This window comes from Muscardinus avellanarius, assembly GCF_963383645.1.
Source record: "Muscardinus avellanarius genome assembly, chromosome: 10".
Taxonomy (NCBI): Eukaryota; Metazoa; Chordata; class Mammalia; order Rodentia; family Gliridae; genus Muscardinus; species Muscardinus avellanarius.
Window position 1 is genome coordinate 41,361,928 of NC_137796.1, and position 26,898 is coordinate 41,388,825.

The 26,898-nt window shown below is 44.5% G+C and overlaps 1 protein-coding gene across 1 annotated transcript; it reads left to right on the forward strand.

Annotated features, from left to right (window-relative positions):
• Positions 1 to 496: 496 nt before the first annotated feature.
• On the forward strand, positions 497 to 10,884 carry POP4 (POP4 homolog, ribonuclease P/MRP subunit; the record flags this gene model as incomplete). The annotated part of the gene is made up of 7 exons (XM_080703542.1): positions 497 to 614; positions 3,149 to 3,201; positions 5,578 to 5,801; positions 7,081 to 7,158; positions 7,317 to 7,378; positions 9,353 to 9,454; positions 10,748 to 10,884. The coding sequence occupies 7 exons, from the start codon at positions 497 to 499 to the stop codon at positions 10,882 to 10,884; spliced, it is 774 nt and encodes a 257-aa protein (XP_080559668.1).
• Between the last annotated feature and the right edge of the window lie 16,014 nt (positions 10,885 to 26,898).

The following is a 26,898-nucleotide window of genomic DNA, read 5'->3' on the forward strand; positions in this document are numbered from 1 at the left end:
GCCTCCGTCCCCACCTCGCTGCCTGCGCCCGACCGCTGAGGCTGCCTGGCTGGTCTCAAGGGCTGCGCTTGGGGACCCGGAGACCTCATTAGAGCCGCCACAACCACCATCCCCGTCCCCGATCCCCAATCTCCCCCGTGTCCTCTCCCAGTCCGCTCGCCTCGCTGCACTCGGATCTTCACCAGCAGCCTACGTAACCCACCTTCGCCCCACGGAAGAGACCCTAGCCTGAGAGCGCCCGCGGACCCGGAGCCGGCCCGAGGCGCATGCGCCGCGCCACGCCGGCGCCGTGACGTCACGCGCGGCGCCAGACGACCGCGCCTTCCCAGGGGAAGCGGAGGAGGGGGCTCCAGGTGGGCCAGGCCTGAGCCAAGTGAAGGAGATGTCCTCAGAGCGCCCCGCAAGCGATCGGACGATGACGAGTAAGCGGGGTTGGGACACGGAATTGGATTGGGCTGGGTAGGTGCGGACTCTAGAACTTGTGCTCCTGAGTGGGATGAGTTCCGAACGCAGCTGCAACGAGAAAGCCCCGCCGTACTTAAAAGAAACTGAGGCTCAGATTGGGTCGCCCTCCTCGGTCTCTGAGCTAGGAAGCGACTCAGGGCAGAAGGCAGGTTTTCCTGGAAGCTGCTCAGCGTGGCCACTGCCGCCCTGGAAAACCGCGGTCAAGGCCCTGCTCCCCTCTGCCACAGGGGAAGTGTGAAGTGCTGGGTGCTGCTGCGGGAATGATATCACTAACCCAAGGCTTTATGATTTGAGCAGAGAAGAGACGGACCAAAAAGGAGAAGCAGGCACCGGGGCGGTTATAGACAGCAGAGTGTAGACATCACTTGAGTCAGGATTTTTATTTCCACCTCTGCCATAGAGGGATATGATCAAGTTAAGTATCTCAGTATATCTGAGCTACAACTTTCTCAAGTATATAAATAGAAGTAACTACTTTAAAGGATTGCTTAGAGAATGTAATGAAATAAAACGTAGCTTTTTATTTTTATTTTTTTTTTTGCGGTACTGGGGATGGAACCCAGGTGCATTCTACCTCCCAACTACACCACTCCCCATTCCAATTTTTTTATTTTTTATTTTGAAACAAGGTCTCACTGAGTTGCAAAGGGCCTCACTAAATAGCTGAGACTGTCTGCGAACCGCGATCCTGTCTCAGCCTCCCAAATGCTGAGATTACAAGCGTGCACCACCAATGCCTTGCTCTTCATGCGTAGCTTTTAACCAACTGCCAGGCAAGTAAGGAATGTTCATTAACTATTAGATGTCATTGCAGACAGATTTCCAGGTCTGATGCTAGGCATCCAGGACATGTGAAGTAAAGTCAATTGTGGAGTTCCAGACTCTGCACATTTCTTTCTACAAACAAGTTAAAATGCACAGCACACATTTGAGGGAAAACTACAACTATAGGAAATTTGTAACCACTTGGTTTGCTTGGTCAAACGTATACTCCGAGAAGCACAAGAGAGCTGGGGTGAAACTTATAGAATGTAGTGTGAACTCTATTTTCTGATCATTTGGTCCTTAAACTAGGCTTTTGTCCTATTCTTACTCTATTTGCCAGTAGAATATGACTTGTTCCCAATACCACATTTTTTCTTCTTCAGACAAATTAAGTAAGAAACAGGAGTGGGTTGCTTTTAGAGGTTGACACCACATTGATCAAGTATATAGAATTTGAAGAAAGACTGCTGTATTTTATCAATTCAGCACACCAATTATATGACATTCCAATTTTGTGGATACTAAAATGAGAAAACTCTTTCTTAAATATCTTACGGTCAGCAAAATGTAGTATTTTTACACATCTGCATCCTGCACAGCTATATCATATAACTTTAAATGAGTTACTTCATTAGACTTAGTGAGCAACTGCTCAGACTTCTTATTGTGTTATCCAGGGAGCTCCAGTAGCATCTCAGAACTCATTAGAAACGCAGGGTCTAGGGATAGGGACCAAAAGTCTGTGTTCTAATACTGCCTCAGAGCTTTTTTATTTTGTCTTGTTTTTATACTGAGAACGCAAGTGGCATTCTACCTCTGAGTTATACCTACAACCTTTTTTATATTTTATTTATTTAGTTTATTTGTGGAGCTGGGGGTTGAACCCAGGGGTGTTCTACCCGGCCTACATCCCCAGCCCTCATTTCTTTTTTATCTTGAAATAGGGTCTCACTGGGCTGCTGACAGTCTTACTAAGTTGCTGAGAGTCTTGCTAAAGAGGCTGCCCTCAAACCCCAAATCCTCTTGCCTGAGCTTCCCAAGTACTGAAATACCAAGCATGTGCCACCAGGCTCAGCTTTCAAAGCTTCTTGAACACACTCTTTTTAAATCACACCATTAGCTGGAATTGGTGGCTCACGCTTGTAATCCCAGTACTTTGGAGGCTGAGACAAAAGGATCGCAGGTTTGAAGCCAGCCTCAGCTACTTAGTGAGGCTCTCAATAACTTAGTGAGGCCCTGTTTCCAAATAAAATATAAAAAATAGGACTGTGAGTATAGCCCGGAGGTAGAAAGCCTCTGGGTTCCATCCCCAGTACCATAAAAAATAAATAAAATAAATGAATAAATATTACACCATTGAAACTTCTAGGATAGACATTGGCAGAGGACAGGACAAGAAGCATCTAAGAAGGCTGGGGGCATTGCTCAGTGGTGATGCTTGGAGGCCCTGGGTTCAATCCCCATCCCCAAAAATAAAATAAAAAGAGAGAGAGAAAGACAAGAAAGTTTTGAAACTTTACTTTTCATGCAGCCCCGTTTACCTCTGAATAAGCACAGTTATTTTCACAGAAAAGCTGGGATTGTGGCCCATCCCTATAATCCCAGTACTCAGAAGGCTGAGACAGGAGAATCTCAGGTTCCTGGCCAGCCTCAGCTACTTAGTGAGGACTTCCGCAACCTAGTGAGACCCTTTTTCAAAATAACGATTAAGAAAATAGGGTTGGGGGTATAGCTCGGAAGTAGAATGCCTCTGGGTTCAATCTCTAGTACAAGAAAGAAAGGAAAGAAAAGAAAGAAAGAGAGAAAGAGAGGGAGGGAGGAAGGTAGGTAGGTAGGTCGGTCTTGGGTCCTTATTAGCCTTACCTAACAGAAATTGATCATTTCTTCTCTCTCTTTTTTTTTTTCTTTCATGCCCCAGGTGTGATCTACCATGCCTTTTCTCAGAATGAGGCAAAAGAATACAATATTCAGGTACAGTTCCTAGGAGGAAGCCCAAGAGCAAAAGAGGTGATGGCAAAAATGGCTTTGTCAGCCAGGCATGGTGCTGTGCGTCTGAAATCCCAGTACTTGCGACACTGAGCCAGGAAGATCCCAGGATTAATAACAGCCTTAGCAATGTATCAAGATTCTTGGCAACCTCATGAGACCCTGTTTTTAAAAATAAAATAAAAATGGGGTGTAGCTTGGAGTTAAAATGCCCCTGGGTTCAAGTCCTAGTACAACAAAAGAAAGAAAGAGGGGGAAGGAGGGAGGAAAGAAAAAGAAAAGAAAACAAGCAACCTAGCTTAGTGTCTTCTAAGCCCCTAGTACTGGTTTAGCTGTCCTTTCCCACATGTTACTTGTCACCTTTCTAGTGGACATCTTTGTTTCCATCAAGGTCCGCTGTGCTAATGTTCCCATATGCCAGCCTCCTTTCCTGTTGATAAACTTGGACTCCTTGATCTTGTGTCACCTCCCACTTTATAGGGAACACTAGGCCATAACCCCAAAACCTACCTTGACAAGTTCTATCATTTGATCTCGTCACTGTAACTCCTTCAGTCCTGAAGAAGGCATGCAAGTCACATTTCAGAAGTGGAACTTATAGATTACATATGGGTGCTCCAAAATGTTTCCTCATTTGGGTAAAGCTCTTTTGGCTTATAATGAGAATATTACCTTGAAATCAAGATAACCGGTATACCTTTATTTTTTTCTGTATGAACAATAGAACACTTAGGTATTTTAAAAAATAACAATTTTTCTCTCATCATTAGTAATGATGGCAATGAATTTTTCAGTTAGCATTTAAAGCATAAATTCCCAAATTTTTAACTTACTGCCCACTTTTCAGGAAAAAAAAAAAAATGCTGAGCACCCCTTCCCTGGGCACTTCAACCACCCTTTTATTTTTATTTCTCATCATCCAGTTGCACCAAAGTCTACCTCAAAGCTCTAATCCCCATCATTCCAGCATCCCTGTGGGTGTATTTCTGACTTTGGGAATTTATGACAAAGTTAAAGTGGATATAATTCCTCCCACCCCTGCTATGAGCTACCTCAAAGATTGTGAGTCTTGCGTTCTCTTTCTCTCTCTCCCTCTCCCCCCCCCTCTCTCTCTCTCTCTCATTTTTTTTTTCTTTGTTTGTCTTTGTGGTACTGGGGATTGAAACCAGGGGCATTCTGCCTCTCAGCTGCACCTCCAGCCCTATTTTATTTTGTATTTTGAAACAGAGCCTCACTACGTTGTGCAGAGCCTAAGTTGCTGAAGCTGGCCACTGACCTGTGATCCTCCTATCTCAGCCTCCCAAGTGCTGGGATTACAAGAGCATGCACTATGCTTTGCCTTGTCCTCTCTTTTCATCCCACTACTCCTCTCCCATGGAGGGAGGGCATATTTTTTTTTTTTTTTTTTTTTTGGTGGTACTGGGGTTCCTGGAAGCCCTTCTAACTCTGGGATATACTCCCACGGGCTACACTCCCAGACCTATTTTTTTTTTTTTACTTTTTTTATGTGGAAACAGGGTCTCTTAAGCCAGCAAGGCTGGCTCCAAACCAGTGTGATCCTCCTGTCTCCGCCTCCCAAGCGCGGGGATTACAAGCGTGCACCACCACGCCCGGCTGACATAATTATTATTGACACATTGACCTAGATCTGTCAGTTAGCCTCACTCTTGTGTTTATAACCTGGTTAGTGCAAAAAGGGCCAAGAAACAAGATCTCAGCAAAGAGCACCATCCATAGCTGTGACAAGTGAGAAGGCAGAGATACCCACTGCCCAATGAAGAATAGATCAGTAGAATTCCACCTTGAGAGGTAGTGACATTTAAGAGTTTTCAAGAATTACATACAAGCATAACAGTTCTTTTGCCCACAAGTTCTAAGAGCATGTGCTCATTCACAGTAACTTGGCACGGTGTGCTGTGTTGGAGAGAAGCACTGGACGCTTTTCTCCAAGCAGTGCAGGAGCAGACATCTTGGAGAATAGCCAGACAATACACAGGGCCGGAAACCCAAGTGACTGGCTTCAAACCTATCTCCGCCTCCTGTCAATCCTCCAGTCTCCACCTCCCAAGCGCAGGGATTACAAGCGTGAGCCACCACACCCCGCTAATATAAAGGCTTTTTTATCTTCAACAGAATAACCTCTGAGAGGCAAGACAGAAAGTCTGTGTTTGACATGGCTGTTGTATTTGACAAACTTAAATCTTGATGCCTGTGAATAGCAAACATTTGTCAAATGAAAGATTGTGTGAGCCTCATTGGGCAGAAAGATGGGTCAGTGAAGACTGGCTCTCAAAAGTGATGGGTGGGAGTACCTCAGGGCACAGAACAGAGTAGTAAGCCCACACCGCCTTCTCTGTCCAGCACTCGGGAGCCCATCGGGCTGAGGCCTTTATGAGGGCCTTCCTGAAGCGGAGCTTACCCCACATGAGCCAGCAAGCCTGCGAGAACCAGCTGCAGCGCAAGGCCGTTGTTCTGGATTACTTCACCCGCAGGAGGCGAAAGGAGAAAAAAAAGAAATCAAAAGGCCTCTCTGCCAGGCAGAGGAGGAATCTACGGCTCTTTGAAATTAAACCAGAGCAACAGAGGTAAGCCCTGCCTGTCCAGTGCTTTCCTACCCACTGCAGCTTCATCTTAGTCAGGAGTGGGCTCAGGGAACCTCACTAGATTCCCTAGTTCAGGCCCCACTTAAATTCAAGGAGCTTCTCCATCTTCCACCACAAGGGGGAAGCCTTTCTTTACCAATTCATACTGTACTGCAGTTTGGATTTTAATAGCAATGCATGGTGAGACTGAGGACTCTTACTGTTTGGCTTCTGTCCTAGCCAGAACTAATAACATGAGTGCCATAGTGAGTCTATTCCCATGGCAACAGGCTGTTTATCTTATGGGTCTCTTAGAAAAGAGGAACTGACATTTCTTAATATATAGCTTTGTAGCTTTTAATATCATTCTACAGAATCATCCTCTTGAGTTTTATTGCTGCCTACACATTTTGGAAGTTTCTGAAAGGAATGCATCAACATCTTGTGGGAGAATGTTTTCCTCTGTCTGGTGACACTCCATCACTCCTTAGCAACAGCTCTGAGATTGCATGTCTTGAAACTGTTTATAGGCTTTTGCCTGGAGATCTATAGCCAAATAGCTTCCCACATTCTAGAAGACAGTTGAAGTATGCCATGGCTTCCCATGAAGTCAGCAGGCTTTGGGTGAAGGAATTAGCTGCTGTGTTTCCCACCCCAGGTTTGCATCACTGATATCCTGGTATAACTCATTTGGGTTTTGAGCTTGTGGTTTTTGTTTCTCTAACCCATGGCTTTATGTAAATAGATTCCTCACAAAGTACCAAGACAATCAGCAAATCCTGCAGATTGAGGGCTCACTAAATTCAATTCCATGTAACAGAAAGACTTACAAAACCAGTTTCTCAAAGCTGAAGTTCATTTTTCTATCTTGAAGCCCAGATGAATGGTCCCCTTGGTTGGTAATGGGCAGTGCCACAGCAGAGCCAAGCAGCACATACTCCTTCAAATGTTCTTCATGGTCTAAGATGACTGCGTGGGCCCAGCTGCCATGGCCGCATCTAGCCAGCAGGAAAGGTGACAGGACAAAGAAGGGCTACTCCTTCCTCTTCTCGCTAGCAGAAACTTAGCTTCAAGAAGGTTCTACTATTTAAGAAATTGATGTTCAAGAGGTGAAGAAACTTCATTTTAGTTTAATTGTCAGCAGTGGAATTAGGATTAATCCCTAATCTCTAATGTTTCCAGGTCACAGTTCTTGGCATTAAGCCAACCTCTGTGTTATTTGAGCATTATAATCTCAGGGTGATGTTGCCTAACTTTTTACTTGTTTCTGACTTTCTCACAGATATAGCCTTTTTCTTCCTCTACACGAACTCTGGAAACAGTACATCCGGGACCTGTGCAATGGTCTCAAGCCAGACACGTGAGTTGCATTTCTGAAGCCTTAGCCACTAAAACAGAATCCAAGTCTTAGGAACCAGCTGTGTGCATTGCCTGCCTGCAGAAGTTTGTAGATATTTGTGTGCTTTGTTCAGAACTCTTCGTCATGGTATAAATTAAAGGCTTCTGTTTACCTTGTAGGCAGCCACAGATGATTCAAGCCAAGCTGTTAAAGGCAGATCTTCATGGTGCTATCATTTCAGGTGATTTTCTTAAGAGCAGTAGTCATCCAGATGCTTGTACTGTCACTCACTGGCAATCTGGTACTCATGTTTCAGTGTTAGATGTGCTCCTTGCCACATGGGTTGGGTTCCTTAAGATTATCTCCAGATCACCAGCACTGAAGTCAGAGATAGTTACAGTTGTCTTGGTCTGCTCTGGCCTTTGTTGGACATACTCTAAATAGCCTTTATGTAGCTTCTGCACACACTATACCAGAATTTACCTATGACCAGGGATCTTAAATAGAGTCCCTTTCATTCATTCCCATAGTTTTTAGTGGCAGCTGTGACTGACAACTCACAAGATGACCTCTTCAGCATGGAACCTTCCCCTAAATACCAGCATCATTCATCCAACTGTCCACTGGAAATAGCTATGTAGATGTCCAGTAGATACCTCAAACAAACATATCCAAAGCATAACTCTCCATCTCACCTCAAAACAACCCCTCCCCTGGTGTTCCCCATCTCAGTTAATTAAACCACTATTTAGTCTGGTTTTTCAGACCAGACACCTAGGAAATATGCATGTTTCTTCTTTTCTTTTCTTTTTTTTTTTTTTTTTTTTTTTTTTTTTTGGTGGTACTGGGGTCCCTGGAAGCCCTTCTACCTCAGGGCTACACTCCCAGACCTATTTTTGCATTTTTTTTTATTTGGAAACAGGGTCTCCTAAGCCAGCGCGCGGGGCTAGCTTCGAACCTGCGCGATCCTCCTGTCTCTGCCTCCCAAGCGCGGGGATTAAAAGCGTGCGCCACCACGCCCGGCATCTTCTTTTCTTTTCTAATCCTCTACCTCCAGTCCCTTAGCACATCTCAATACCCAATCTAAACCACCCTCAGTCTCTCCTGAATTACTTCAGAAGCCATCTACACCTCTCCTGACTGAAGTCCTTTCCCCCACCTGTACCAAACAACCAGAATGATGGTTTTATACATAAACCAGATCATGAAGGGCAGGAGTATAGCCCAGTGGTAGAATACTTACCTAACATACTCAAGACACTGATTTGGTCCCCAGGACCTAAAAAAAAAAAGGTCATGTCCCTTTCCTGCATTATACTTTTTAACAGCTTTCCATCCTGGTAAAGTAAAAATTTGTCTCCTTACTATCTTAAAGGCCTCTTCAACTTTGTTGGGCAACAGGTCTAACCACACTGGCCTTTCTGCTTCTCACACAGGCTTGACCCTGCCTCCATTTGTTCCTTCCATCTGCCTAGAGAAATCCTGTGTATTCATACACTGACTCAGATGTCACTTCCCTCAGAGCCCACCATTCCTGAAGAGCACCCCTCTGCCCTCTTAATCAGGCCTCATTTGCTACATAGCCCATCATTATAATTGCCCATCATTTGCCTTATATCACCCCTGCGCTGTTAGAATATTGACTCTATGAGAGCAGGACCCAGTGCTATGCCACTAGCACATAGTTAGACCTGTGCCAGGCACATAGTAGATGCTCAGTGATTGTTGACTGCACTGACAGGGCCCAGACAGGTGAGGTCCAGTTGCCTGTGATGGCAGCTCCATCCATGTCACTGACTGCTGGGAGCTCTGCAACAGAACTCCTGCCAGAGTTCAAGAGGTCCTGAGGAGTGCATGATGGGTATTCATTCAGATCCTATAAGGGATGCTTGGCTCCATCAGAGCAATCAGACTGGGCATTGGTGGCTCTGGCTCATATATGACTTCTTGTCTCTAAAACCCTACCCAAGACTGGTGGCCCTCCAAAGGACACCTTGTAAGAATACCCCAGAGACTACAAGGCCCCAGTACAAGAGTTTGGGAAACCTGGGTTCTTGTCTGGGTTGACCAATGCCCAGCTATGGAGCTTCCATCCTCTGGGTATTTTCTTCCGATAGCTCAGAAGGGCAGACCAGCACCCCCAGTCCCTGTGGCCTGACTGGCTATGGCTCTGCCAACACCAGAAAAGCCTGACCTTGAACTTTTTCCTTTGCAGTCACAAAATCTAAATGCCCCTCATATGTGGGTGTCACAGGAATCCTTCTACAGGAAACGAAGCATGTTTTCAAAATTATCACCAAAGAAGATCGCCTCAAAGGTATGTAATCATGTCTTCTGAGGATGTTACAGGCTATCACATCCCCAACTGCAACCTTGTCCCTTTCTTTGGGGTACTATAAGTTCCACTTGGCCTGCCAAGTCAGGACAGATGACAGATACTTACCAACTATGTTCTAGGCTTGCAGAGATCACTGCTGTCGCTATGGCTCTCCCAGGAGACATCTGTGAGTATAGCCAGCAGTCCTAGCCAGAAATGGGCAAGGGGAAGAGAGAACTGTTTGGGTTTCCTCAGGAAGCGTGGGTCTGTTTGGGCCCCTAGGTTTAGGCCCCTCTATCTGCAAAAGATTGCTGCCTCCCAAAGGAGTAAAAAGAGAAAACCAAAGACAGTGCCTTCCTTGGAGTTCCAGAGAACTGCACTCTGGGGTCAGTTTGGGTTTGGGTCCCATCATGACCAGCATTGCTCAAGCACACACTTGGGACTTCCAGGTTTCCAGAGACTTCCAACAGTTGGAGGAGAGAGAGAGAGAGACAGACAGACAGACAGACAGACAGACAGACACAGACACTACTATCTCTGTCTGTCTGTCTGTCTGTTATTTATTTATTTACTTACTTACTTATTTTTGTGGTACAGGTGATTGAACCCAGGGACATTCTATCTCCAATCTATACTCCCAGCCCTAGTTTATCTTTTATTTTGAAACAGGGTCTCATTAAGTTGCAGAGGGCCTCATTAAGTAGCTAAGTATGAACCTTCGATCCTCCTGTCTCCGCCTCCCTTGTACTGTGATTACAAGCGTGTGCCACCATGCCCAGCTTATTCCCCCCGCCCTTGAGTGCTGGAGATTGAACCTAAGGCCTTATTCTTGCCAAGCATGTGTCATATCACTGAGCTGCACCCTTGTTCTTTTAATTTTGGGGCTTGATTTTTCTTGCTACTTTTCTTCCACTTTCTTGTATATTCTTCTGCTTGCATTGTAAACCTCAGAAAGTGATGTGAAAGTATCTCCAAAAAGGCAGCCAAAAGTGATGTGGAAAAACCTGTTTCTGCAGTTGTTCTGAGAGTTTCTGGTTCTGGGAGTTTGGTTCATAGCCTTTGACTCTGAAAACTGAGTGTTGGGTTATATTTAAAATGTGAATCAGTTAGCCTTATGGTAGACCAACCACAAGTAATCCTGTGCTGTTACCTTTGTGAGTTTCCCCATTTCCTTCTAGCTTATGTTTTTAATACAAATATTTTGTATATAATGCTCTACATAAAAGTGAACTTACTGCTTTGGTGTTTTCCTCATCCTTTTTCTCTTTTTTGTTGTTGTTGTTATTGTTCCAGTTATCCCCAAGCTAAACTGTGTGTTCACAGTAGAAATCGATGACTTTATTTCCTACATTTACGGGAGCAAATTCCAGCTTCGTTCAAGTGAGCGGTCTGCCAAGAAGTTCAAAGCAAAGGGAACAATTGACCTGTGAATTCCTTGCCACCTAAAGCAGTTGCCTATGACACCTGAAAATTGGAAGCACCCTAAATGCCTACCTGTCAGTGAAGAGAGTCTAGTTATAGACCACCTCCAGCCAGTGGAAATCAGAATTAAAGATACTTAATAATATAGGAAGATACAAACTATACTAAGTAAAGAAGTCAGGGGACAGTGGAATTTCTCTTTCTAGATGACTCTAATTTTGTATTACTCTCATGAAGAAAAGATACTGGCAAGATACATACCAGAATAAACCCTGGTTGACTTGAAGCATGGGACTACTAGGTTATTTTTTTTTTCATACATTTTCATGTTTTCTGAGTATTTTAGGACAAATCAATTGTTTAATAATAAAATACACATGTAGACATAAAAAGACTACAAATAAAAGAATCATTCCTGCAGTTGAGCCAGATTAGAAGGGAAGGGGAGCCCCAAAACTGTCCAGATCATACTTTGTACTAGCTCCGTAGACATCTGCCATCAGCCACTACTTTTCACAGTGGCACAATGCATCTCTCATGCATTACTCTAAATCATGCTGCTCTCAAACTGAGCTCAGTTTTACTTGGTTGGAGAAAGGGCTGGGGATATAGCTCAGTGGTAGAGCACTTGTCTAGCAAGTGGGAGTCCCTGGGTTCAATCTTCAGGACTGGGGTGGGGTGGGGAGAAACCTGAAGAGGAGCAAATGTGAAGTTGCTACGTGACTTAGGGCCCAGTCACTTGTGGAGTTAGAATCAGGGTAGACCACTGAGATAAAACACCAGGTCTATTTGTGCTTACTGTGTTAGGCTTCAAAGGAAGGTCGACTGCCTCTCTTTCCAAGACCTAACCTGCTAGGAAATCCAAAGTCCCCAACAATGGTGCTTTTTTACATCTTGTTTCCATTTTTGCTGCTGAGAGACTGGGATTTTCAACCTGACTCTAGATCTCTCTGGATATCTGTCTATAAGGCTAATAGATAGGACCCTTCTATGCAAGAAACAGGCCAAGGGCCAGAGTAAGAGCAGAGTGAGAGACCAGCCTTCCAGTGACTAGTGTCAGAAGAGCCATGTGGGTCAAAACATGGCTGAGTAGGAAATTTCTCCTTCCCTTTAAGAAGCAAGTGTGTTCTTAACTAACAAGGTAAAGGCGGAAATACTCCTGGTAATAAGCAGGTAATGTGCTTTTCATCATCCTAGAAGCAATGATGCCAAAGGCTTTGCTTTCTCCATATCTTCCCCCAGACTTCACACTGAAAGAGAAATAGCAGGAGAGCAGAAGGGCCCCACTGTACTTCCCAGCAGCTCAGAGTATGTCTGCAGGCATGGGAGACCAGCCCAACAGCTTAGCCCTATTCCTAGTTCTGTGTATGGTGTCATAGCTCACTAGGATGTTCTGAGGCAACTCAGGGACTCTCTCCATTTGCATACAGTCAGTGCTGCGTGGTGCAGCACACGTACGGGCCAGAAGACAGCTCCAGCAGTATGGCCATTTTATGTTGCCCCAAAGAACTTCAGAATGAAAGTGATCACTTGCCCAAGTCTTCATTGAGGGAAAGAGCCAGGACTTGAACCCAATAGCCTGGCTCCAGAGCTGTGCTACAGGGTGGTTACAAGTGCAATAAAGTGACTGCTGAGGTACACTGTGTGCTCCTTTTATTATATGCTTCTTCCAAAGGAAATTTCTGTTTTCAGTGTTAAGTAGCTTCTGTTCTTCCAACCAGCTGAAAGTGCCGTATTTGTAATGGCATAGGTGCTATAACTTCCTAAGCTATCTTTCTCATACCCACCCCTTTGCAATGTAAAAGGCATCCAATGTTGTGTAAATACACAGTTGCTTTCCAGAAAAGTTGTTGGTACCACTTGCCATGTGAAATCTGTTTTTCATTTGGCGCCGAATCAAGTTTCTGTGAGTGGCTGTGTAATTTGTAGACTTCTCTCCCCCTTTCCCAAAGGAGATTTGGTGAGAATGCTCACCTGCCACGAGGCTGTCAGTGTGCATGCCTGTTTCTAGCATGCACTATTGCCCCATGGCTCACCCAGGGGTCACTGGGTCCTGTGTGCCAGGGTCTGTACCATCCTCCCAAGCAGAAGGCCATGCCAGGCAGGATGCCAGCCCTGATGAAGCTACACCAATTGCTGCACAGAGCAGGGTGTGAGTACCCCGGGCTGTGGCTCCAGGCCACATTGGGAGTAATGTGGAACTTGGCAGTCTGATCCATCTCCACCCAAGGGTCAGGACACCAGTAGAGCTGAGGGCTTAAACATACAGGCCCATGTGCAAGACAGCTAAATCTGCCTCATCAACTATGCACCACAGAAATCAGCACCAGAGAAGGGGCCAGAGAGGCCATGGAGAGGAAGAATGGTTGCCATCTCAAGATAGGACTAATGAAGCTCTAGGGCCAGTGACCCTCTGTTCTCCAAAGGATGATCAGGCCTGGGGCCCCTTTCTGGTTCCCAGAGCCAACTCTGAAGGGCTCACCTGTAGCACAGACCCCACAAAGGAAAAGCTAGGCCCTCTGTGGAGGAGGGAAAGGATTAAAGCACCTGGGGGCGGGGGTGCATCTCTGTGCTTAAGCCTCCATAATAAACAACAGACTTACATTCTTATGGCTCTGGAAGCCCGCAGTCTATGCTGAGGATACTGTCAGGATTGGTTTCTGGTGCAGCCTCTTCTGGCTTGCAGATAGCTACCTTCTCACTGTCTTCTGTATGCAAGGAGTGAGGTCTCTAATGCCTCTTCCTCTAATAAGGATACTGGTTCTATCGATTAGGGCATCACCCTATGACTTCATGTAGCCTTCATTATCTCCTTAAAGACCCTATCTCCAAATATAGTTATATTGAGGGTTGGGGCTTCAACATAGGAATGGAGGGGGGTGCACAATTCTTTACGTAATAGCCATGAAGCATGCCCAACCAGGACCGACTGGTGCCTCCCAGGAAGGCTCCCATCCTCAGACACAGGCCTTTTCTCCCTACTCCAGCATATGGGCTGCTTGGACCACTAGCCAGTTCTGCTAGACCTTGAGCTCTCCACTGGATTCCATGACTTGTTCATATAAGAACTTGTTCCAGAGCTGCTTCTCCTAGTCTCCAGAGCCCCCGAGTTTCTAGGTTCCCTTTCACTTTTGAAAACAGCAGAACCCCTACTCCCTTCCCTTCACTGGGGCCAGACACAATCTGGTTTAGGGAGGAAATGTGTACACAGGTAGGCAGGGTGGGCAAAGAGGGCCACAGGGCGGGTGGGGGCTATAACTCTAGGCAGCTGTGGGACAGGAGGCGCATAGACACACCCAGGTTGAGGGCAGGAGCCCACAGAGACATGGAAGACCCAGGAAACCAGAGGGAGGTTTGGGGGGGGGGGTCTGCCCACTGGGCTTGGGCTTAGGCAGGAAGAGCTGAGAAGATGTATAGCTTCTGGTCTCAAACCTATAGGAGATGCCTGAAATTCTCCCTGACTCAGTAGATGGAGAAAGATGGCAAGAACTGCTAGAAATGTAGTTCTTGGGGCAGGATGCAGAGTTCTACTAATCGTTCAAGTCCTAAAGTCTTTTGGGGACTCTGTCAACATCTATCAAATTCGACCAGATTACGGTTTCCTGGAATGGGATCTTGGAACATCCTGTACCAGAATAAGCAGGGTACATTTCAAAAGTAGCCTGATTCTGGACTGCACTTCAGACCTGCTACACTTCCATTACACCTACTGCTGCAGCTTCTGTAACCTCCAGGGCTGGGTCCCCAGCTGGTTCCTCCAGTCAACTGATGTTTGTCACCGAATAGTGGACTTCAGAAAGTAAAGTTTCTTCTAATTCTGATTGTAGACTGTAATTTAAGACTTGGGACTCATGGGCCAGCACTTTCTAGATGCTAAAAAAGATTATCAAATGACTGATCTCTTAGGTTCTGAAGAGTAAACATGAACATTCCTCCCAAAAGCCATAAATTATGATAAAAAGCTTTCTTTCTGGACAATGGCTTTAATGTTAATTTAGCTTGCATTTCTTAGCTATAATGCCTCATTGAGACATCTGTTAAATGTCTATAATATTAATTTAATTGAGGAGGTTCTAGTAGAATTGTATTGGAATTGTCCATTTAATTAACCTTATGGGCCTTTAATGGATGTCTTAAATAGATATCATTAACAAGAATGTTAGACAAATTAAAATTAGAGTCAATAACACTCTTGGTAATTTTTCCTGAGAGTTACTAAGTAGACAGGCAGAGAAATGGGCTGCACAGTGTAGTGTCAGAACTGCCATACCCAGGGGAAATCCAGAATGGACAGCCTTCTCCCCCCAACAACGGGATCCACCATTCCTGGTCCCAGTAAGTTTTCCAAAAAGATGATACTACCCAGCCATAAGACTTGCCCTATTTCTCCATACATCTTTTACATAAAAAGTTTTTCCTCTTAGCTAGGCATGTTGGTGCACACTTGTAATCCCAGGCTGAGATTGCGGTTCAAGGACAACCTCAGCTACCTAGTGAAGTGCTTTGCAATTCAGTGAGACCCTGTTTCAGAATAAAAAATAAAAAATAGGGCTGGGGGTGTAACTCAGAGGTAGAATGCCCCTGGGGTTCCATCCCCAGTATGCCCCCCCCCCAAAAAAAGTTTTCTCTCTTGGTCCATAAGACTGAGTTCCTGGATGAAGGGTGTGGTTAGGGAGGAAGATGGAGAATATAGGAACTTGCCTGAAGATTCTTATGCTATCATGGATCATGAGGTGGTATCCTGGAGCAGGTGGGGTGGAATAGACTAGGAAGAGTAGGTTAGTTGGGATGGGTGGGTAAAATAGGATGAGGTGGGATGAAATATTATATTACTTTTATATTACATTATATTATATTACTTTTGCCTCCACCACTCCACTGAATGGCTCTCACTCAAATGATGCATCTTTCCAAAGTCAATAGTCCATCTTTATCTTACTTAGTCTCTTTTCATCCGAATTTTGACATGGTTAACTCTTCCCCACTCCTGAAACTCCTCTGTATCCCCACACTCAATTAATCTCCCCCACTTCCCAGACAGCTTCTTATCAGTGTTTTTTGGTTTTGTTTTTGTTTTTTTGTGGGTCTGGGGATGGAACCCAGGGGCATTCGACCTCCGAGCTACAGCCCCTGCCCTTTTTTTTTTTATTATTATTATTCTTTATTTTGAAACCAGGTCTCACTGAGTTGCAAAGGGCCTCACTAAGTAACTGAGGCTGTCCTTGAACTGCGATCCTCCGGTCTCAGCCTCTTGAATGCTGGGATTACAAGTGTGCTCCACCACACCCAGCACTCAGTGTTCTTTAATTCATCTTCTTCCAGACTTCCAAATGTTGGGATTTCTTTTCCATATTTCCTCCACATATGGTTACATCCGCAACTCAATACACTTAGTAGTCTCACAATCATATTGTCAACCAGAGCTGAATATGTAACTGTGTTTATTGTCTTCCTCCCCACAACTGAAATACAAGCATCTTAGAAACAATGACTTTGTTTTGATCACTATCTGTTCCCAATTATCTAGAAACATATCTGATTTGTAATAGGAGCTCACTTAATGTTTGTTGAGGGAATAAAAAAAATTGCCCCTTTGTCATCCCCACTTGAGCATCTGGTAGACTGCACACAAAGCTGCGGGCTTTCCTTTGCAAATCAGTTCCTCCTCCACTCCTACCTCAGCAAATGGCCTCATTATCTCTCATTTCCTCAGGTGGGAAGAGTGCCCAAGAGTCACCCTCGATTTCTCTGTTGCATTCATGCCCCCATCCAAACTTCCATGAAGTCCTGTGGCTCTCCTCCCAGCTCTTCTCCCATCTTCTCTGCCCCAGCCCTCCCACTATCACCCCAGTCATAGGCACAGCTCCTACACCCACAGGAAGCGCAGTTTGGCCATACCCCACATGATAACCTTTGGAAACATGACTCAGATCACACTACTCCTCTGCTTAAAACCCACAAGCAACCTCCTGCTACACTTAAAATTACGTCATGCTCCCAACCAGCATTGCTGAAGCCCTCTCACACTTTACCCCAGCCTGCTCTCTGGCCCATCTCAGCCTGTGTCCCCGGAATCCTGTCCCCACATCTCTACATCCCAAAGATACCTCTGCCCCACTCACAGCATTGCACTTGCCTTTCCTTCTTGAGACTTTACCCTGGGCCTTCGATCTCTAGATGGCCTCTTCCCCTGAATTCCGCTCACCACACCTGGAAGGCTACCTCCGAGAGGCCACCACCATCCTAGCTCTGTACCCCTGCCCCAACAATCCCTCTCTCATATTACACCACCCTACTTCTTCTGCAGCACTTATCAGTAACCAACATAATTTCATCCACTTGTTTATTGTCATTTTCTCCCGCTAGAATGTCAACCTCATGAACACTGGTACTTTGCCAATCTTGTTTGTCATTGTGACTATTGTAACACTCATGCACTGTAGAATACTGCTTTGCATTGAATATAGTAACTATTCAGTATTTGTTATCTAAGCAAAAAAAAAAAAAAAAAAGAGCAAAGGGCATGAGTCTGATGACAGATAAAGGGGTTGGTGTACGCTGTAGCCATGACACCAGCTGGTAACCTCCATCTGTCCCAGAGTCCCCTGTGGCTTGTCCACAGCAGAGCAGCATCACATTCTTAGGTCAACATGCTACCCCACCCTTCCACTCTGGCAGGCACCCAGCCAGCAAGAGTCCCCAGGTGCCGAGGCAACCCCGCATCATGGAGCCCTTCCCTCCTGTGACTCAGGATGAGCCTGCACTGCAGAAAGAGCTGTGGCATGTGGCCACACTTTTCTGTTCTTTTCTGTTTCATTCACTAAACTCCAGGTGGGGACAGGTACACTGCTGGCATTAAGAGTTAGGAAACCCAAGTTCCAGGCCCAACTTACTTGAACTTGACACTCGGTTCCAACAAAGGGTTTGAACAAAGTGGGTGTAGTGTTTATTGTAAACACATTTAACTTGCACAAAGTAAACTCCTCTCTTCCAAAAGAAAGGGAGAGAGAGAGAGAGATGATGATGATATTATGGACAGTGTTGCTGATGGCCCTGCCCTTCCATTCAGTGGAAACTCATGGTTTCCATACCCACACAGGCCCTGTGTTGGTGGTGTGCTGGAGAGTTCATGCTCCTGGGCTGACGTGAGCATTTCTTCCTGATTCCATATTCATTGGCTGCTTGAAATGGCCATCACACAAGTGTTTACTTATACCACAATCTGCAATATGCACAAATCAGGACTTGTTCAACATTTACCAGCACACCACTGCCCCAGACACACACCAGCTACTCTCTTGGCAGCAGAGGTCATGATAAGGTCCTGTGACCTGGACCTCCTGGAAAACCCAGGATCTGTCTCAGCAGTGTCTTTCCTGCACAGACTGGAGCCTAAAGGGTCACCTTTGGTACCTATCCCCAACAAACATAAGACTCTGTGGCCTGGGGGATGGAAACTGCATTTTCTGGCCCAAAATACCTAAAACTATGAATTTAAGATTCAGGTATTACAGCCAGGTACAGTAATGCATGCCTGTAATCTCAGTACTTAGGAGGCTAAGACAGGAGAATCACAAGTTTAAGGCTATTGTCAGCAACTTAGCAAGACCCTGTTCCATTATGTGGATGCTGAGTAGATATCTGAAATCATTTTAGCCTCTCCCTGGAAATCTTGTTCCTTATATGGCAGTGTCCAGATTACTCTAATGGCCCTTGCCTAAGAATCAGAAATTTAAACAAAGGAAACCCAAAGTCATAGGAAATGTGGTGTAAACCAAACTTATACTCATCTTATCTCCCCAAACCTCTCAAAATATTGGCTCTTTCTCTGTCCTGGACCTCTAGGGACCAAGAGTTCAGCAATACTTCAGTTGCTAAGGTGTGGTTGCCACAGATACACTCCTCCCCACCCACATAAGGCCCACAGTTTTGTGGGTAAGACAGTGGGTGGTGGTGACAAGGGAGGGAAAACTAAGTCAGGGGCCCTGGCAGATCTGAAAGTGAATGAACTTCCCTTAGGACCTGACCTTAAGATGAGTCTAGACCACTGAGCCAGACTCAAACAGACAAAGAAAAAACTCCCTCTAGAGGAACCACATGTGTGTGGCAGGGCCCAGAAGGGAGAGCAGTACCGATGCAGCTGGAGACTTCAGGCACAGGGCAGGGCAGCGTGAGACAGAGAGGAGGAGTGAACCAGGGAGGCCAGAGCAGGGGCCAGGAGAACTGGAGGAGGCCATGGCATGAGGATGTCTGTGGCCTAGACCAGGGTTGAGACTGGGGACACACAGACGACGGCACCTGGAGTGGACAGATATGTAGGGCGGGGTGGGGGGGAGGAAGGAGCTCGACAGCCTAAAAGAGGAGGAAGATGGTGAAGCTGGCCCAGGGATAGGGAGCCCTGTGGGCACACCCCTGGGGCCCTGGAGGACTGGGTCCTTGCTTGGCTTGACCTTGTGACCTTAAGCAAGTCACCATCTCCCAGTGCCTCAGTGTCCTCCGTAAAATAAGCACCGTGATTAAAGCACAAGGAATAATGGCCGTATATGTGGTATCACCCAAAACCTGGACAGTGGCAAATACAGATCATCTTCAAAACACACCATTTCAAAGCTGTTCCTTTCTGTGGCCGAACTGGTGGGACCTCAGACCAGCTCTAAGAAGTCAGCACTAGTGGCCCGTTTACTGGCCAAGGACACAGATTAATCCACTCAGGGTTATGAAGCCAGAGAAGGGATCACATAACAGTATCTTGCCCCTCAAATCAGCCATTCTTCCAGGACTTGAGGAAGGGTCCCTTTCCCCCTGAATTAAAAGCCCCGTTGCCAGGAAAAGAACAAGACTACTTTTTGCACGGCACCAACCCCTGCTAACTTCTGGTTGGTGGTATTTGCTCCAGAATTTAAAGACTGCAGTAACTATTACCTGGCTTCCTAATTAAAGTGAATGATAGTTACAGTCCACTCACTGAGGCTTATGTTTTTCTGAGGAGCTTCTGCCAGCCACCTGGGCCCCATTCTAGGGGCTTTATGGTGGCAGCTCCTTTCTGGCTTTGTTGAGTAAACGGTAAGTCACATCCCTACATAATGGAGAGGCTCATGAGCACCACAAAGTAGGCCAGCTCAGGCTCAGTGCTCAAACTGAATCAGTTGACAGAGGCACTACCATGCCAGCTCTTTCTGACCAGAAGGCCCAGTGCTCCTTCAAAAAGAAGCTGCTCCTCCCAGTGCCTAGCACACACAGAGAAAATTCTTCGAGGACGAGCCCCAGCCCCATATCATCCCAGGCTTCATCTAGTCCTCTAACTCTAGGTGAGGGGATCAGTTTGACCAAGTTTTCCAGGAATAGCCCTGAATTTATCACAGTCCTGGGCAAACCAGGGCAAACAGGTCACCCTGTTTCAGCCCCACCCACTAGGCTTGGTCCTGGGACAGGGGCCCAGGATGCTCTTCTCCATTCTCTGTCTGTTTCTCATTCTTTTAGATTGCTAAAACGAAAATACCACAGACTTGGTACCTTATAAACAACAGAAGTATATTTCTCAGTTTGGGAAGTATAAGGTCAAAGGGCTTTGCACATTTGATGCCTGGTGAGAGCCCTCTTCACAGACTTCATTGTGTCCTCACATGGAAAAGGGTGAGGGAGCTCTCTGGGGTCTCTTTTATAAGGACACTATTCCCACTCATGAGGGATCCACCCAAAGGTCCCACCTTTTGATGGCATTGCATGGGGGATGAGGCTTCAACATATGAATTTGAAGAGACATAGCATACAGAACTCTGGCTTCTGCCACCCTCCTCTAAGAGCAGACTAATGCCACCTTCTAAGGAGACCCTTCCAGCCACCCTAACTCAGTCAGTCCCCTCCCGGTGCTGAGAACAACACTGATACATAACCAGGCCATCCCCATTCTGTGTGGGGCTGGACTTTCTTAAGAAGAATCTACATCCAGCTCCATGCCACCCAACCTGGCTGCATGTTAGAATCTCCTCAGGAGTCTTCAGGACAATGCCAGAGCCTAGACTTTATTGCCACCTTGAGACTTGGACCAGAAACCTTGGGTAGGGCCCTGGCATCTGTACCCCTTTAATCAGTATGGCCTTGGACAAGTCACTCACCTCTGGGAGTCTGTGTTAAAACAGTAAAGAGGGCCAGGCACAATGTAGGTGCTCATTAAATTTTCTCTGTCTTGGCTCTTTCTGTTTTTGAATAGATAGTCCATGATCTCCAAGAACCTATCTGAGGAATGGGCTTTGGAAACAGCATGGCCTCACCATCCCAGATACATCCCCTGAGTCTCCAAGGTGACAATGGCCACACAGAGGGCCACAGAATAGGCCAGATACCCAGAGCCCAGATGCTGGATGCTTGGGTTTGTCATGACCTTTCCATGCTGTGCTATAAATTATGTCTGCCTCCTTGACTTTGAAATCTGAGAAATTTACCCTGAGTCCCAGGCCTCAGCACAAAAGCTGACTCAATGCAGGTGCTCAGAAAACAAGTGAATAAACCCACAGCTCATGTGAACGGGTTCTCGCAGGTCTTTCAGCCCCATCTCTGTGTCAGGACTATGCTTCTGAGAGGTTTCCCTTGCCCACCCTACCCAGAGCCAGTACACACACCAGGCCTGTGCCTCAGAATTTCTGGGAGCGAGAGTGCTTTACACTAGCTTGCAAACTTAATTCCAGCTTTACTGGGTATTGTCATTAATGTAGAGGTGGTGACAGAACCTGGAAATCTCTTGTCTTCCTCTAGAAATGCCATGTCTGGATGAGAACCTAGAGCTCAGTTCCTACCTAGAGATCAGAAACCAGACTGAGGAAAGCCGCCATCTGAAGACAATCACAAGTCAGAGGAGAGGAAAGAAACAGGACTCTTGAGACATGGTCAAACCATTGGGTCAATCTGCCCTGAAACTCTGACTTCTCAACTTCCTGTTATGTGAGATAAAATTCCTCCCTGCTTAATCCAATTGATTTGGAGTTTTTGCTACTTGCAGCTAAAACATCCTAACCAGTAAAGGACAGGGGCACATTCTTCCTCCAGAAACTTCCTCCATTATCTTCCTCTTGAAGGTAGTAATTTTCCACCAACCTTACCAGTGAAAAACCCAGAAAGGCAAAGTCTCAATCAAAATCACACATCTTCTGATCAGAAAGCTAACCAGGGTTGAACTATGTATTAGTCAGTTAGAAGTGCACAAAGAAAACTCAAAATTGACCTATGTTATTAAAAAATGGGGAGGGGAATATGTTGGTTTATGTAATTGAAAAGGGTGAGCCAGGCGTGGTGGCGCACACTTGTAATCCCTGCGCTTGGGAGGCAGAGACAGGAGGATGGCGCAGGTTTGGAGCCAGCCTTGCTGGCTTAAGAGACCCTGTTTCCAAATTAAAAAAAAAAAAAGTATAAAAATAGGTACTGGGAGTGTATCCCAGAGGTAGAAGGGTTTCTGGGAACCCCAGTACCACAAAAAGAGAGAGAGAGAGAGAGAGAGAGAGAGAGAGAGAGAGAGAGAGAGAGAGAGAGAGAGAGAGAGAGAGAAAAGAAAAAAGAAAGAAAAGGGTGGAAGTAATTGTAACTTCAGACATGGCTGGACGAAGGGGCTCAAAGATATTGTCAGGAATCTGCCTTTATCCATCTCAACTATATTTTCTTTCATGTCAGCTTTACTTTTAGTTAGGCTTTCTTGCCAACTGATCCTAGAAGGCATTTGGTTTCCATGGGTATCCCTTTCCCAGTGGTGCCAGCAAAGGGCTTGCAGTGGGTTCTCACTGGTGTATTTGGTTTTAGTAAAAAATAGAGTTTTGGATGCAATAAGACTTTACATCAATTTTTTTTCAAAATAATAGGAGGAAGGGAGAGATAAAAATAGGGGGAAATAGACTATCTTAAGTTGGGCTTACTTAGGAAAAGACTCTGAGATAAGGATTTTAATTCAAGTCATTTATTTGGAAAGTAAAGATAAACACAAGCAATGAAGAGGCACAAAAAGGGAACGCAGGCAATAAAGGCCGTGTTATCAAGCCCACTGGGAGACTCTAGAGACTTCATAAAGCACTCACCTCAATTAACCCCCTGGAAGAATGAGAAAGTTGGGGGGTTATCCAACAATGCCAGTTGGTAAGGCTATCCAGAAGGTGTTGATTTCTTGGCACTTTTGGGTCACCATGAAGGTGGACACAGGTATGTCCTGGAGCCCTCAGGTAACAGAGGTAGAGACTGGTTGTTGGACTTGAATTTGCAGAATGTGGGCCAAGAAACAATGCTGCCTCCTACGGAGCTAGCATCCACTATTGGATGTTCTGTAAGTAACCTCTTCAAACCTTAGCAATTGCCAGCCTCCAGATTTACCTGTGAGACTCAGGAACTTGTCTCCAGTTTGCAAGATGAAACAGCAAAGATTTAAACCTAGGATATCTGGCTCTGACGCCACTGCTTCCCTACAAATCTCCTCCAACTCATTAAGATATTTTGCCAGGTTGTGCTGACAACTCAGAGGTGAAAAGGCTGCCCGTGGCCCATGCTTGGAATCCCAGGACTTGGGAGGCCGAGACAGGAGGATCACAGGTTTGTGGCTAGCCTCAGCAACTTAGCTGAGATCTTGTTTCAAAATCAAAAATAAAATAGGGCTGGGGGTTTAGCTCAGAGGTAGAATGCCCATAGGTTCAATCCCCAGTACGACAAAAAAAAAAAAAAAAAAAAAAAGAAAGAAAGAAAAAGAAGAAGGGAGGAAGGGAGGAAGAAAAGGAGGGAAGAAGGGAGGGAGGAAGGAAAACTACAGTCCCTCAGCTAAATGTCTTCGCTGATGTTCACACTCTGAAACTCCTGTCCTGGTACCCTTTCTTTTTGTAACCAGGATTCTTTGCAGAGTCTCTTCTCTGGAATGTTTTTCTGCCGATGCTAATGAATGACCCTTACATTTCCCAGGCAAGGCTCTTTTTAAAGTGGCTTGAGATCTCTGTTCCTGATTGCAATCTCTCAAGAGCTGATTTTGGCCACTTGGCTCTTATTTCTGAAGTAATGCTGGGGATAAGAAGAAAATGAAAAGAGGAAAGTGTTTGGGTTCAGCTCTCCTACAGAAATTGCAATCCAAGGAGATAAAGTTTTCAGGCAATCAACTGTAAGGGTAGAGGAGAGAACTCTGTTTTGTTTTGTTTTTTTAAGTTCTATGAACAAGCTATCCTTGGTTTGTACCCCAATATAAGTCTCACTTCTTTTTTTTTTTTTTCTTTTTTTTTTTTAATTTATTTTTTATTGGTGCAATGTATTCATACATCATAGTGGTATAAAGAAAATACTTTTGTAGACATACATGCACATCTCGCCCAGTTAGCCCCTACCACGATCCCCACCCCATTCCCTACCCATCCCTCCTTCCCACGCTTGGCTTACTGGTTGACATCTAGTATTATAGCAATTTATACAATATTAACATTGATAATCTCACATAACAGTTTCATTTGTCTGGTACCAAACTTTTGATGACTTAAAGATAACATTTCAATATTTCTTTTTGCTTTCTTTCTTACCAGAGAATATTTTTTTCTTTTTTTTTTTTTAGGTGAAACTATCATACATTTATTTATTTATTTTTCAGAAAAAATCTATCCTGATATGGAATAAGGACTCTAGATACCCAAAACAGTCTCAAAGAAGAACAAAGCTAGAAGATGTATATTTTCTGATTTCAAACCATATAAAGCTACAATAATTGAAACAGTGTAGTACTGTTCTAAAGGCAGATATATAAACCACTGAAGCTAAATAAAAGCCTAGAGATAAATTCTTCCATACATTGTCAAGTTATTTTTGACAAGGTTTCCATGAACTTTTGGTGGAGGAAATACTAGTCTTTTAACTAAATATTGTTGAAAAATAATAATAAATGAAAAAGAATAAAATTGGACCCTTACCTAACACATATACAAATATTAACTCAAAATAGATAAAAGACCTAAATATAAATCTTAATACTATAAGCTTTTAGAAGAAAATCTGGGTCATAAAACCTCACAACATTGAAATTGGAAGTGATTTCTTGGATATGATTTCAATGGCACAGGCAACAAAAGAGTAAATAAACTCCCTAAAAAATAAAAAAAAATATTGTATATCCAAAGACAATGTAAACAGAGTTAAAAGTTACTGATCCTCTTCCAAGAGTTCCTCCTATGACCCATTTCTCCCTAACTCTCACATATTAGGGAAAGCATCTGATTTCTTATTTTTTGTGCCTGACTAATCTCACTTAGCATAATGTCCTCCAGTTCCATCCATTTCCCTGAAAATGATGTAATTGAGTTTTTTTTGATGGCTGAGTAAAATTCCATTGTGTACATATCCCACAGTTTTGTAATCCATTCATCTGTTGATGGACATCTTGGCTGATTCCATAGTTTGGCTATGGTGAATTGTGCAGCTATGAACATAGATACACATGCATTAGTTTGGTAGTTTGGTTTCTTTTCTTTTGGGTAGATACCCAACAGTGGTATTGCTGGATCAAATGGAAGATTTGTTCCCATTCTTCTGAGGATTCTCCATACTGTTTTCCAAAGTGGTTGCACTAATTTGCAATCCCACCAACAATGTCTTAGAGTTCCCACTTCTCCACATCCTCGCCAGCATCTGTTGTTTGTATTTTGAATGATGGCCATTCTAGTTGGAGTTAGGTGAAATCTCAGGGTAGTTTTGATTTGCATCTCTCTGATTGCCAGTGATGTTGAGCATTTTTTCATGCATTTATTGGCCATTTGAATTTCTTCTTTTGTGAAGTGTCTATTTAGTTCATTTGCCCATTTTGTTATTGGATGCTTTGTTTTCTTAGTGTTGAGTTTCTTGAGTTCTCTGTATATTCTAGATATTAGTCCTCTATCAGTGGTGTAGGTGGCAAAAATCTTCTCCCATTCTGTTGGCTCTCGATTGAGGTTCTTGATAGTTTCCTTTGCTGAACAGAAGCTCTTCAGTTTCATGCAATCCCATGTATTGATTCTCCTTTTAATTTGTTGTGCCTTTGGGGTCTTGTTGAGGAAATGTTTGTCTGTGCCTATGTGTTGTAGTGTTGGACCTATGCCCTCTTCAAGGAGCTTCAAGGTCTCTGGTTTAATTCCCAAGTCTTTGATCCATCGTGAGTTGACTTTTGTACAGGGTGAAAAAGTGGGATTAACATCCAATTTTCTGCATATGGTTAACCAGTTTTGCCAACACCATTTGTTGAAGAGGCTATCTTTTTTCCAGTGTATGTTTTTGGCCCCTTTGTCAAAAATCAATTGGCTGAAAGTGTGTGGACTTGTTTCTGGGTCTTCTATTCTGCTCCATTGGTCTATATATCTGTTCTTTTGCCAGTACCATGCTGTTTTTATTACAATGGCTTTGTAGTATAGTTTAAAGTCAGGTATTGTGATTCCTCCTGCGTGGTTTTTGTTGCTGAGAACTACCTTGGCTATTCTGGGCTTTTTGTTATTCCAGATAAATTTAAGGACTGATTTTTCTATGTCTGTGAGGAATGATCTTGGTAGTTTAATGGGCATTGCATTAAATCTGTAGATCACTTTTGGGAGGATGGCCATTTTAATGATATTAATTCTGCCAATCCATGAACATGGAAGGTCTTTCCATCTTCTAAGATCTTCTTCGATTTCTTTTTTCAGTGTTTTATAATTTTCTTTGTAGAGATCTTTTACTTCCTTGGTCAAGTTTATTCCTAGGTATTTTATTTTTTTGTGGGAGATCCTGAGTGGAAGTGTTTTCTGAATTTCTTTTTCAGTGGATTTATGGTTGGTGTACAGGAAAGCTTCTGATTTTTTAAGATTGATTTTGTATCCAGATACCTTGCTGAATTTGTTGATCAGTTCTATAAGCCTTTTGGTTGAGTTTGTTGGGTTTTCTAAATATAGTATCATGTCATCTGCAAATAGTGAAAGCTTAAGTTCTTCTTTTCCTATTTGTACTCCTTTGATTTCCTTTTCTTGCCTTATTGCTCTGGCTAGAGTCTCTAGTACTATATTGAAGAGAAGTGGTGATAG